The sequence below is a fragment of the Xiphias gladius genome, chromosome 3, assembly GCF_016859285.1.
Source record: "Xiphias gladius isolate SHS-SW01 ecotype Sanya breed wild chromosome 3, ASM1685928v1, whole genome shotgun sequence".
NCBI classification, from domain to species: domain Eukaryota; kingdom Metazoa; phylum Chordata; class Actinopteri; order Istiophoriformes; family Xiphiidae; genus Xiphias; species Xiphias gladius.
This window is the reverse complement of record NC_053402.1, coordinates 12,139,259-12,154,114: the sequence shown is the minus strand read 5'-3', so window position 1 is coordinate 12,154,114 and position 14,856 is coordinate 12,139,259. Positions and strand designations below refer to the sequence as shown.

General features: G+C 42.1%; 1 protein-coding gene across 1 annotated transcript in view; it reads right to left on the bottom strand.

Annotated features, from left to right (window-relative positions):
* LOC120785982 (Na(+)/H(+) exchange regulatory cofactor NHE-RF2) overlaps positions 1-14,396 on the bottom strand; it is a 32,322-nt gene extending 17,926 nt beyond the window's left edge. Inside the window, exons 1-2 of the mRNA XM_040121029.1 lie at positions 13,748-14,396; positions 12,698-12,997 (exon numbers count right to left, since the gene is read on the bottom strand). Coding sequence (XP_039976963.1) covers positions 12,698-12,997; positions 13,748-13,954 — 507 coding nt within the window. The 5' untranslated portion in view covers positions 13,955-14,396. The remainder of the gene's footprint in view (positions 1-12,697; positions 12,998-13,747) is intronic.
* Positions 14,397-14,856: the final 460 nt, after the last annotated feature.

Below are 14,856 nucleotides of genomic sequence, written 5' to 3'. Positions count from 1 at the left end.
TTTCATATTCTAGCTTGCATTTTTTTGTCTATTACAAAAAGCTTTTGTGACTTTTTACCAACTGAGAAGCCTGATGTTAATTTCTCTCCCACTGAAGTGAATCTACATGATTTTATGTGTGTATTATACTGTATTCTTTATGAAGAGTATGAACTACAACTAAGAAATATTTGATCATTTTTGTTTCATATGCTGATCTTTATCTGTTTGCTTCTCTCCTACTGTCTGTGCTCACATATATAGTAATATAATACAGCCGAATTCCCAATAAAGCTACTCTCGTTTACATGTTTTTTTGTGTCTGTTGTAAGACAACAGAACAAGTATGAAATAGTAACTTAAACGACTACGTTAACCAGCAGTCACTTCCAAGCCATTTCCAAGCTGCTGCTCTGCACGGCTAAACTCCTGATTTTATAACCGTATAACCATAACATCGTCTGACTAAATCACTAAACACATAAGTTAAAGACAACAGCTATGCTTTGATTTCGGCTAAATTTACTTGTAAACTGATCACCTAGAGAGAAAGTTAGAAGCTCATTTACGTCTATGCAGTCATTTGAATGAGACACATGGAGAGGTTTGCCTGCAGAGGGAAAGCCCGACGTTGGAGTCGCGGGGCAATACTGGCGACTCTCCTCTATGGAAAGTAGCTAAGAAGAAGAAAACTTGCTAAAGGGGTGTCGGTAAATCTAGCGACAGAGGTGCTAAGTTGGTAAAACTGCCTAGACGCAATAGAAACTGTTTGCGACAAATTATTTTGAAAGATCAACGGCCAATCGGAACCTCCAACACTCGGCTGTCCAACCAGTGGTGTAACTTCAGCACTCAGTCACGCAGCATTCAGCTGAACAATGGTGTAACTTTATCACTCACTCACTCAATCACTCACCTACTCATGGACATTGGCGTTTACAGGGCTGGCCCCACTGTTGTGGTTCAGCCAAAAATCCTGAAAAAATTTACATTGCAACTTCCCAGACTGCAAGGTGATGTCTCCAAATGTTTTATTTTGGCTGACCGAAATTTCAAATCCCATCGTTATTTAGTTTATTTAAGAATGTATTGCATTTTTTTCCCTATTCTTGCATGAAAATATATGTCTCAGATTCTTGATGCCACAAATTCTTTAGCAACAAATGTACATGTCACACTCATATCTCAGACTTTTCTCTGTGAGAGAACCTGTTGTATGAAGCTTATTTCATTGTCATGGACCTTTTTCACGTTACAGTAGCTTGTGGACACTGCAGCTGAAAAAGTATTGATGTAAACAAATAACCCGCCCAAAATGATACTCCATATCAGTTTCCAGAAAACTAACTTATATAAAAACAGACTCTCCTCCTCATCGGTTTAAGCCTACGGTATGATAACGGGTTCTCAACATATCCAAGTGTGTTTGTTTCATTTTTACGGGCAGAGCATATAATGAAAATGTTAGCAAAACCATGAGAGAAAGGAAGACAAACCAACTGGTGGTTTAAACCCTTCTAAACTCTTCTTACATTTTCTCCATCTGTCTCCCACTATCTTTCTACACTTCATTCTTCCTTTAGCTCCTATTTGTTTTTGTTTTTTAACAATCCACCCTCCATGTCATGGTATTTCATGTCTTCCTTCAGCCTGAATACTTTAACCCTCCCACTCTCTTTTACTTTCTCTCCCTCTCTTATCTTTGCGTGCCTTGCGTTACAACACATTCAAATGTAGTTTTCAGCAGCAGGAGTGAAGAGGCCACAGAATACCACATTTCTGCCTATTTTCATTTAAGTGTCAATTTAAATTGTGTGGGATGTTGGCGATGCCGATATATTCAGCAGTTATGTGCTGCCATGTGTGTGTGTGTGTGTGTGTGTGTGTGTGTGTGTGTGTGTGTGTGTGTATGTGTGTGTTCTCTGGTTATTTTCATCTAACTGTTTTTCATGTGTATGACGGGATAGCGGTTGAGGTTGGTGATTCAATCTGTGTGTGGGTCCACACCCTTGTTATCAGTGTGTGGCAGATATCCCTTGGAGTATTAGGTGGTGGTGGCTGTTGGTTTGTGTGTGTTTTTCTCAGGATGTGTGTACAAAAAATGTGTGTGTATGATGTGAGTAGAGCTTAAACAGTTAGTCGATTAATTAATTAGTCAGAAAATTCATCAGCAACTATTTGATAATCAATTAGTCATTAAAGTTGTTTTTTTTTACTAAAAATGTCAAAAAGTCTCTAATTCCAGCATCTCAAATGGGAATATATACAGATTTTTTTAGTCTTCTCTGATAGTAAACTGAATATCTAGGTTTTCGACTGTTGGTCAGACAAGACATTTGAAGACAACATGTCAGACTCTGGAAAAATGTGACTGATATTTTTCACTATATTCTAACATTTTATAGACTAAACAGTATTCAGTTAATTGAGAAAATTCCCTGCAGATTAATCAACAATGACAATAATCATAGTTAAATGGTTGCAGCCCTATATGTGTGCGTATTCAAACCCTTAGAGGGAGGAGGGGCCCCCTAGTGTAGCAGATACAGTAGACGTAAATTTCTGTCTCCCAGTTTCCTTGGCATAATGAAGCAATTAGAGGGGATTCCTGTCTGCTGCTACCCCACATACATCCTCTCTCATACTTTGACACATACTAACCTCACCTCACACACATAAACTAAACCTCCTCCTCTCGTTTGTCAAGTGTTACTCAAGCATCTATAGAATTCCCAGTTGATCCATAAGGATACAAAGTGTCTCTCCCATTACATCTACTGCACTCCCACGAACAGAGCAAAGGAGGGCTGCAATTAAATTGATCCAACAAGCTGATGTGTGAGCTGAGCGAAACATAGCAGGGCCAGTGGGACACCAGAAACAAATGCCTGAGTGTGTTTTTTAAAGTGTGTGTGAACACTGCACGGATCGATGTGTGGGAATGTATGTTGCCTCACAGCTGTGAGTGCAGCAGGGAGCAAATACAAACTGAATATGTGAAGGGACTGAACATGGTGAGTGGTCAGGATTAGGAATAAACCTGTGAAACAGCACAGTTGTGATGGCAAGGCTGAAGATTACAGTGTATTTGCCTCTGTTTGCCAAGCCATCAACGGATAACAATAGAAAAACTCAAGGTTCAAAGCTCTTTTCACTGCTTCAACGACTTTTCGATCAGCAACAATGAGATATACCAATGAAGAATTTCTTGCTGCCTGCCTGTCGAATTCTCCATTTTTACAGTGTTTGTTTCTCTTTTTTTCTCTCTGTCTTTCTCTCTCATGTTTGCTGGAGATGCTGTTGTGTGGGCAGCACACTGATCGATCCTTGGCCTGGCTACAGCCGACCTATGCTCCGCTGATATTCTCACATTCAATAACTGATAATTAAAAGAGGAGATTAAGAAAATGGAGATTGAGAAGCAGTGCGAGTGTATGTTTCCCAAACAGACCTTATTTTTTGGGACAGACCCAAAATCCAAAAGTGCTTGAAATACCAGTGTTAATGAGTTCTAAAAAGGACTTGAGTCCCACATAATTCAAAGATGGCAGGAGATGGCAGGTATGTTTTCCCACTGTTGACCCAGTAAGAGCTATATAGAAGTAGTGCAATCTATAAATAATGTTGAAGATTTGGGTCGTGTCTTAATTGCTACAGATACAATTTGTGGTTCAGTAAAGAAATGTTACAGCTTCATATTCCGTACAATTGGAGTTTGGGTCATAATAATAATAAAAACACTTTTCAAAGCATTCATTCAGTACTTTTCAAAACAAAGTTACAAAGTGCTTTAAAAATATTAGGACAGCAAATACAGAAAAAAATGTTGCACAGCAAGGAAAGAACAATTAATGCAGAAATGGTTAGTTAGAGATTTAATGGAAGACACTGAAGCATCAAGACCAAGGCTGTTCTGGAGTTTAGTGGCCCTGACAAGAAATGCACAATCTCCTTTAGATTTAGGGTACATTTCAGCACAAAAACTCACACATATATGCTGGAGTAAGACCGTGAAGTGCTTTAAAAGTAATGAGTAAAACCTTAAAATCAGTTTAAACAACTGGAAGCCAATGCAAAGAGGCTAACCTTGGGGTTATGTGATCTCTGTTTCTTATTACCATTAACAGTCTGACTGTAGCATTCTTTATAATTTGAAGGTGTGAGCGGGCTTGTCCACTCAAGCAGGTTAATAGTGAGTTACAATAATACTGAACTACTTAACTTGATAATCAAAAGTTAGATTAGAATCAACGATAACTCTTACATTTCTGGCACCAGGCTAAATGGAAGGGACCACTTTATCAAATTTATCATTAAATTCTGATGTGTTTACTGACACAAACAGGGTTATTTCCAATTTTCCTTCATTGAGTTGGAGGTTCCTGATTTTACAGATACGTACAGTTGTGTGTCGTCTGCATAGCAATGTAAAGATATTTTATGATTATTTGGCAAAATGGAGACAAGTAAAAGCAAAACAGAAGAGGACGTCAGGCGGAGTCTTGAGGCACTCCACAGTTCAGAAGGGCACTATAAACTGAGAGGTAGGAGATAAACCAGCTGGTCACTGTTAGTAGAGCAGTCTCAGTCTCTTTCTTTGCTTGAAAGCCAGATTGAAACTTGAGGTCATGGAAAAGGAGGAGTTAATTATTTCATATCAAATTATGTAAGAACTTTAACTTAATCCATGACACAGTAACACAAACATTTCCTGTAGTGGTCAAAGAATATTTGTGCAAACTGATTCAAGCTACGTCTGAAGAGAAACAGGTCAACATCTTCTGGGTTAACAAGGGCACCATTTGAATATACAGTATTATCAGCTCTGCATGGGGAGATAATACATGGAGACAAACAGCTGTGTTCCCTCTCTCTCTCTCACACACACACACACACACACACACACACACACACACACACACACACACACACACACACACACACACACACACACACACACACACATTTAACACAATACACTCAGTCGTGCTTGTCTTCTCTGACATTTACTGCCTTACTAAATTCTATTCTCTCTTAATTCCCCAAACACACACACCCTCATTCCCCACTCGTGACCCGTCCACATCTTACAGGCCATGTTTTTACTCCAGGAATTTGGTTTATTCTCTCTCTCTCTCTCTCTCTCACACACACACACACACACACACACACACACACACACACACACACACACATGCACACACACACACACACACACACACACACACACACACACACCCACACACACACACACACACACTGAATCCGGACCCCTGCATCCTGATGTAACGCAGTTGGTATTCAAGGAGAAGGGGGAAGGTCCTGAACACCAGCTCCAGATGTTAGTAAAAAGAATTGCACACTTACTCACTCTTGCCAATGTACAGCCACTTAAAATAAAATTTATGTAAATTAATGTTTCATCTGACATCTTACATGGATAGGTTTATTCTAAGAAAAGCTGAAATATTCACTGCAACTAAATTGGAAACTTTTGGCTAGTTGGCATGCCAGGTTAAATAAAGGTTCAACAAATAAAATGCCTCCTATTTGCCAAAAAGAGAAATTGTTTCAATGCCCCCACATCAATTGCACTGCCACTGTTCAGCCCTTGAAGTATTATACATAACTTCAAACGCCTCATTTTGTCAAAGCAACAAGAATCAACCTCACATATGTCTGGGTGCCAGGCAGAAATCGAGCAGAGATGATAACACAGGCTGCAGTGCTGACCAACTCCAGACAAGTCCTGTGCTATATGCTGTTTCATTCAAGCTGACAGGCAACATCTTTTGCCTATTATCCCTGGCAAAATGAGAAACTGAGCCAAGGAGCAGGGCAAGGAAGAAATGTGACCCTCCCAGAGTTGGGGAGCCTGACCTGAGCCATCATCCCATTTTGTATTGTAATACAAACTAATGGCTGGAGATGATCATGTTTTAGTTGGAGTGACACAAAGACCTGATACACTTAAAGGATAATGTGGTAAACAAGAAATGAGAGCAGCTGTCCTCGTCACGACAGTCTTACAACATGTTCAAAGTGATAGAGGAAAACTGGAACATACCAGAAAAACACGTTTGCTGCAGTTGTGGGTCTATTTACGGTTTAATGTCAATGTAGAAATCAATGTTAAATGCCACACGCTTACAAGGTGCATAACTTATTTTTCTTGTTTATTGTGACCAAAGACCTCCCTTCTGTTACTCTCTCTCTGAGATCTATGGCTGTTACTATTTGTGTTTATTCAGTCCTGACCCCATGACCTCCTCAAGCCCTGACCCTTAAATGCTGTCCTCTCTGTCCATGGTTTTCTCACGCAGATCTCTTTCACTTAAATACCACAATCCACAACTTCAAAAATGAATTGAGCCTCAAGATGTAAATGTTTAAGTCTTTACAGTTTTCTGTAGGAGGATTTTGTGAAAACTGTACGGACTTTCTTGTGTACTTCATCTCCATGTTGGCTTGTTTAGTCTCGACGGTTGTTTAGATGGAAATCAGAGTTTAGTTGTAAATCAACCTTTGTATACCTGTAACATAAATCTGCATGAGAAATTCAAGTTTTGCATGTGTAGAGATTTGAATTTGTGAAAAAAAAAAAAAAAGAGAGAATGTGTGAATAAAAACTGTGAACAAATTATATCAGTGGTGAGGTTAAACAAAGACACTTTAAAAGCTGAAAAACGTCCTGACCCTAATTTGAGCCCATATGTGTCCTCTCATAGCCATGCACAAATATGCACCTAAGCTTCTACCTGGAGTGAGCACAGACACACATACTGAATAAAACATAAAATATGTCTGATTCTACAAACGTCCCACAAAACTGTATTACGTTCTTGGCCATGCAAAGACCCATAAACACACACCCCTCCTCTCCCTAAAACTGTTTTAACAGATGTGTGTGTGTGTGTATGCACTCTACGGGGGGCAGATGATCTCTAGCAGAAGTTTATTTTGTGCTGTCCACATGTTAGTCTGTATGCTGGCAGTTAGGTCAGTCGCCTGGATGCTACAACAGCTTCATATTGATTTGTATCTCTCCCTGAGCTGAACTATTTTATAATGCTTTAAGCGCCAAAGTTCTTGGAAATAACTTTATTAAAAGTCAAAGCCAACATGGCCATATCAAAAAGAATAAAAAAAACAAAACCCAATGCATACACATTGGTATGTCTGCTTTGTGGCCAAAGATTTGTATGCATGTTTCCAACAAAACTCCATCTCTTCCCTTTTCTCATTGCCTCTATTTCCCTCTCTCAAAAACTTTACAGACCTTCATTTTGCAAAATATTGACCTACTCATTTTTTTCCAGCGCACTGCCATATTTCCTAACAGGCCCGGTGTGACAAACCAGGAGTTCACGACAACTGGAAAGAAAAACAACAAAAGACCCCAATATGTTTGTGTGTGTGGTGGAGACCTCACCACCAACAGAGAGGGAAAATTCAGGCCAAGGAGAATACCAGAAACCATGTCCCCCAGAAAATCCATAAACAAGCCTGTCTGCCGCTTTGTGGCCGTGGAATAGTGATCATTGCTTATATGTCTCTGTATGTCATTCTTTTTTTTTTTTAGCTACCTTTGATTCAAGCTCGACAATTTAGTCAGCCTTTTGTTCTTTTAAATCTGCTCAAGCCTCTCACTTTTTGAAACTCTTCTAAAATTCTGAAGTAGAAACATCTGTCCTGTTCGCTCTGACTCTAACTGTAGGTTGATGTATGTGCATGTGTGTTTGTTTGCAGGTTAAAAAAAAGGTTCTGGTGAGAAAGTGACACCTGACACGTTATCTTAGGCTTTAGTGTTAATGACACACCCACATGATGCACCTCGTAGCATGTGTATGCAAAGGGGAGAAGGACAAACACCGAGACAGAGCACTGACACCTCAGGTGTGTGTTAAGGTAAGATGATACATCTCATACCAAAGTCATAATGTTCTTGTCCTTGAAATGTTCTCTTCCTTTTTCCCTGAAGGATTAAGCAGCAATCCTTGTTCTTGTTAAACACGTTTGATACACTCCGCTGGCTACCATCGTGCCTTCAAGCAGATGACTAAACAGGAAAGTGAACAGAAAATTGATTGAGAGATGGTAGCGAAGAAAGTGACTGAACAGACCTTATGCCTCAATTTGTTACAATTCCCTCTGTTCTTGTCACACAGAGATGGACTGAGAACAAGGCACGATGTCTTTAAAGTTCTTTTCCCTCTATGAGGTTTAGTTCAGGTCCATTTTATACATTTCACTTCAATTTAATTGGCTTTCCATTTAAATATATATAAATACTTAACTAAGATATACGCTATAGCCATAAAAGACATACAATGTTTAACACATTTATTTTCAAGGTGAAGTTCACTGTTTTAACAGTGCACTTATACTAAACTCACATTTACTGCATAAAATGAAAAAGAGGGATGTTTCTACTCCAAAAGAAAAAAGTTGATTGATGGATGATAACTATGGTTTGAGGTTTGAGGACAACAGCCAGGGCAATATTTGATGTCACTTTAAACTCAGGGGTTTGGTGAGCAGACTTAAAAGTACAAAAGGCTGACAACTGTTGAATCTGGGTCCAAAGAAGTAGCTGAAAAATTAGCGACATGTTCAGCGACAGCGACATGTATTGCCAACACTGGCCCTCGAGTCATCAGCCCCAACTACAACAACAAAACAGGTTTTCGCTATAAGCTAAGCTTCTACACTTACCAGGCTTACATAAGGTTGTGTAAGTCACTGCTGGTTGTTTTGAACAGCAATGGCCTAGTTGAGGCCTGGACATTGGATTTCTAACAGCTCAACATGACTCAACTGTAATCCTGTCGATCTGGAAAGATTTGGTGAAGACATGAGGAAAACTGAGAAAAATTATTTGGAGCAATTGGGTTAGAAATGCAGTAAGAGAATAGAGAATTAAAGACGTTAAAAGCACAGCCCATCTTTATATACTGCATGTAGACATACGCATGTACACACAAAGATACAGAAGCACTAAGTCGGCGGGTCAGCAGCCTCCCCTCAACTCTCTCTGCTGTGTCACAAATCAAGTAAAGACAAGCAAAGTAAACGTGACAGGTATGCAACAAAAAAAGAATCCTAGGGGATGAGTGGTCATAAAACAGAGGAAAAATACAGACAGAGTCATGTAACCCAGGGAACACACACACAAACACACACAAAAACTCTAGTGGGAATATTTATTGGGCAAATGTGCAAGTGATTATAGTTGCAGAAAAGGTCCATGTCCATCCAGGTTTCTACTGTATCCATGTACATGCCTGGATATGTGTGAGTACAGTCTATGTTGTGTTTCCTTTAAGGGCTTAGACTGTAATCTGTATCTGCAAAAGAGTCCTGTTGCTTTGACAGAGAGGAGATGAGAGGATAAACACAACAAAACATTTTGAGTCCACTGCCCTATTTGAATACAGATGACCACAAAGACCTAATTTTCCTTCTGTAGCAGGGGTTTTCAAAGTCTGACACTGTGGGCCCCTCCGCCTAATTTTTATTATTTTGGGGATAATCATGCTCTAAATTTTGGAACTACAGTTCCCATAATTTGGAGGTGTTTGAAGGATGTAAACAGGAAGTATAATGTTGCCATGGAGTTAGTTCGTTAGATGTGGGTTGCAACTTAAGCCCTGTTTTTTAGCCTATAATTGTTTACATTTTGGCAAATTGACACAACTAAAAGTATGCCTAATTAGCTTTAGCAGTTCCTGTTTGCAATGCGCCCACGTATGTATGGACAACTACCGCTAGATTACTTTGATACTAAAGAAAACTTAAAAACATGATGATTCTCAGGTAAGTTCTGGAGCTATAAGGAGCTTTTTTTTAAAAATGATTTCATAAGAGGATTTATGGACGTTTACTAAAGATGGACATCAGAGATAATGATATTTTCTCAATCTCTGAGTAGTTCAAAGTTTGACGCAAAATACCTGCACCGCGTGCTAAGACTGCTACGTTGAGCAAAGCGCACATGAGGTGCAGCCATACGCAGCTGCACTCTGTGATGGATACCCACGTGGCGAATAGAAATTAGGCATCCAGCACGGCACGGAAGGCAACATTTAGGAAAACCTGATATTGTGTATATCTGAATTTCCTGAATTATATGACACAAGTTTATGTCCGTATCAAGACCTCGGCAGGAAGGCCCTATCTTGGAAACAGATTTCCATCCAAGTAGGCATTTCAGGTGTGTATTAATAGTCAGGTAGCTTGTTGTAAGTAGGCAATATGTATAAACATAGCTTAGGTTTGTTATGTGCTCCCCTTCAATAGCTCCCAAACTGCTCTCTTAGCATGGGATAGATACATCTTGGCAACAATAGACTGTAACCAAAGTGGGCGCTTCCCGCTTGGTAACAACAAAATGACGTAGTAGACGTAGTGACGTACTTCCGCCGGAAGTTTTGAAAACTCCGCTTATTTTGCTCTGTCTTCCATGACTCCCCCGAACAGCGCACTGAACCCAGCGGCCCGACTTGGCCGCTGGGTCTGAACGGGCACTGGCCACTGCTGCAGCTGCAACTGCTGACTTTTTGACTGGTAGCTGGGCCAGATCAGCAGCCAAACTCCAAACTGACCAACTGGCACATGCACCGGCAGGACCAAGCATCCATCCATCACAACTCCCCCCTCTCAGTGTGTGACTCCACTACCCTGCAAGTGGAGACCTTCCAAAAAACCTTCAAGGATGTTATTGGCTGCTCTCAGTCTTGGGTTCTATCGATCCAAGTGCTGTCTGCTTTCTCTCTCTCTCTTTTTCTCCTACCTCTCCGAAGAAATGTGCTGCTCTCAGCACTTTCCTAAAGATCAGAAGAAGAATGAAGAATGAAACATCTCACTGCAAACTGAGCAGAATTTTACATCTGTGAAAGGCTATCTATGTTCTTTTTAGTTACAATTGTTCACTTGGTGATTTATGGTTTCACCACTGATCTGTTTTCCCCTCTGGTTTTGTTTTGGTAATTATTCTGCATTGATTGCACACGCTCCTCGCCAGCCACACTGATGAATGACTGGTACACACAAGACATAATATGCTGTAACAGAGTGCAGTCTCAATACTGAGTCTGCATGTTTGGGGTAATAGCTTCCTTTGAGATGGGACAGATGGGTCACGGGGCACTTCCAAACCCTTCACAGACTCAGAAGGTACCAGTCGAGTGGCAGAGGAAGGTTTCAATGCTCCAGTGGTTCAAACAAGAGGCAGTTTATGTTCAGTCAACGTTCCCTGCGTCAATGGAATTGTTAAAAGTCAGTGTTTCAACAGAAGCTCATGCTTTGTCCAGTTTTCCTGCTTTTCATTTTGCATTGCTAATGCCTTTTGGCTCATCCTGCTAAACTTTCTTTCCATTCTTTCACTAGAGTCATTAAAGTCTAAGAGAAAGAGAGAAATGAGAGACCTGTAAGTATTTCCCCAGCTTTAGATGGGCAAATCCTACCCCACCAGGCGCTGGGATTTCTCCCCACAGTTTCACAAACCCAGGGCTGAGCAAAGACAAACACACACATTTAAGATGAAACTGATTGGCCTTGTCACTGCTCTTGTAGGAACAGTACTGCTCACATATTGGCAGGGCAAACCTAAGTGAAAACACATGTTGTGGAAATGCAGAAAGCAGAAGTTGAGCGGCCTCTACTCGCGGATAGGGAGCATGTGAAACCGAAGATGATGAGATCTTTGCGTTCCAGGAGAGACAAAGCGGACGGAAACACATCCTGTTTTTCGTGTCAACATGGAATAGTCAAACACTGAATTAAAAAAAAAAATGAAAACAAAAATGTATCAAATGCCCGTTGAACCTTATGCAGGCACCAGTGTCAATAAGTATGTATAACTAAACACAAGAAGATAAGATGTGAAAGGCCTGTCAGAAATGTTCCCTCTGGAGTATCATTTCACATCTATAAAACAAAGGCACTCAGAAAATCTGTCAGCAGACCGTCTTTATTCATAGATTTTCCTTTACGATTTCTGTGGCTTTCCTGTTCTGCAGAGTCACTGCATTGTCCATTTCCAGATTCCTCACTTCTGAAGGGTCCCGCCCTCTGACCTTTCTTGCCCTCCAGATGTTGTGATGTTCCAACACAACATCTGGAATGCTTTCAGCTAGCCATGTTGTTCCCTCCGTCAGGACACACGCATTCACAGACAGACACACACCACACATGCATGGGAGGCCACAGAACAGGATGGAAACTCACATGACATCTACTTAATCTAATCTCAAACCTGGCAGAGCAGCAAGAGAACAAGTCAGGGATGAGAGCTTGTGTGAGCCAAGGAGCATCTGTTCAAAGAGGTGACTCACTACCTGCAAACCGTCCACCACTGTGTTTGGTATTTTTGACTGTCATGTTTGGGAGCAGACAAATCTCTCGGAATGCTTTGTTTGAGGGTCTGGGACTGTTTTCAGGCTAAAGCTAGTTATTTGTCGGTGTACTAAGAAGGAGGAGTGTTAGTGATGCCTTACCGTCTTGTTTACACTAATAAAAAAGAAACTCACTGACTTCATATTAACTGTTTACTTCAGATAGCAGTCTGGATGAGCTTCCAGAGGCCTGCACTCACCTCAGTTTCACTTCATAGTCCAGCTATTCTCAGTTAAGAGAATAATGAGATCAAGTTTAACAATGCTCTTACTCTTATTACTCTTAATCCCACATGTCCTGCCTTGATGGTGGACCAGCTTACCTTCTTTGCAGCCTTTGAAGGTGACCTCCTGGTGGGCTTCTGCACCTGGCTGCTCAGCGTGACCTGCTGCTTGGACACCGAGCCGTTCTCCCGCTTCTTGCCGGGGGAGGACGGGACTGAGGACGGGGAAGGGGAAGGGGAGGGGGACGCCGGGGGAGAGGATGAGGAGGAAGGCCCCATCCCGAGAATGGCCATCTCCTCTGTAGCTGTGAGGCGCAGGCTGCGCAGACTTTCGTTCGTCTCGTGGTCCACCACCAGCAACCTGGTCTCATGGTCTACGGCTTTGATCCGCTGTACCACCTGAGGGATGGGATGGTATTTTAAGACACTTTTTGTGACTCCTGTAACTTCATTTAACTCGACAATATGGAGTTATATGACAACACAAGCGGCTGAGGAGGAACCTGATGCTCCATCATCCTTTGTGTTTTCCCACCAAAATTAAAAGCAACAGGGCAGCAGAACTGATCTGAGAGCGTCAAACACAACAAAGTTAGAGAGACGCCCATCTGTACACAGAGCTTGTTGGTGCTGATGTTCCTCTGCCTCTGTCCGCTTGGGTAAATGATTATCTGAACCTGCTGTCTATATCTGACCAGCAGCTAAGACCACAGTGAAACAAGACGACATGCAATCAGAGGAGGAGGCAGTTTGTCAGTGGTATAATTCACAGGGTCACTTCTGCAGACATGTTCACAGATATTTCGAGGCATTTACAGGATTTCACATGTAAACATCCAGATCATTGGATGTTTACATGAGAGAAGTGAATATCTGGAACAATACGTTATGTAGCCTATAGGACAGTCACATGAAATGGAGCACGTGATTGGAAAGCGCAAAGACAGATTTTTAATCATAGCAACATGTGGTTGGTTGTGAGTGGGAAAAGTGTTTCGAAGTTAATAACTTGCAGACTGTTGGCTCATCACGCCAGGAGGAGGCTGGAATGGATGTCTGGTTGGCATGATTTTTACCATCCCATACCGCACTGTCAGGATGCGCACACCAGCCAGCGTGACATTAGATATGAACGCTCCATCCACTTACCTGATGGTGTGTCTCTTTCTCCACGTTCACCCCATTCACTGCAACCACCCGGTCCCCGGCGCGCAGACCCGACGCCTCTGCAGGGGAGCCAGGCTCCACTTTGCGGATAAACTGTCCGCTCTTCCCTTTCTCGCCGTGCAAGTGGAAGCCATACCCGTTCTCCCCTTTGGCCATGAGGCAAAGCCGCGGTTTCCGCTCGCCGGCCATTCCCTCCCGTCGTTTTGAGCCTCCCGCAGCGCTCAGTGAAAGTCGAATAAGCAAAACGCAAAGATGGGAGTTTAGGAGAGCGGGCGCAGGGCGAAACTTCCACGGAGCGAAAACATCTCTACCCGATACGCACGCTCTCCCCCATTCTAGAGCAACGCAGAAATACAGAGTTAGCAGCTCCGAAAGAATAAATCCCACTGTACAAAATGCACCCGAAAAGGCAGCACAGTGAAAGTTTCAGAAAACGACGCGAACAGTCCATCAGACCCTGTCTCTCGTGTCCAAGCCGAAGCGCACCGCTGGCGACTCCAAAACTCATCCAGACCTCAGAGCCTCCAGCGGAGCATCACGAAAGTTCCGGGCAGGACGCGTTCAAGACGGAGAGATCACGTCCCCCCTCGGCGCCTTATCCGTGACAACCGGCCGGAGAACACGCGTCCACTTATAAGTGCAGTCTGCGCCCGGTACGCCGACAGCACCACCTACCTCCAGCCCGGCTACCTGTCTGTTTCTCCGAGGGAACGGCGATATTCCGGCCGGAGACGGTGGGGTTCAAAGTGATACAATACTGCCCCTGGGTGGTAGGAAATCATTAAAAACAGTGTCCCCATGAGCCAACGAGAGCGCCGAAGGACGAACATACATAGTCCTTTGCACTGTATTGAATTTATGCGAAGATGACCCCAGAAATAAACGCGACGATGAAAATTGTTCACGCATCTTCTGTGTCAATTTAAACCTGTTTAACCCTGAGATGCTTGACTGTGGTTTTTCTGAACACCATTTAGGCCAGGTTTAGGCCAGGTTTAGGCCAGGTTAGGGCTGCTAAAACCGAGTTTTACCGGCCCTTATTATTTTCGAAATGCTCTTCTACTTGGAATATGAAAAAGTGCTCTTAGTTG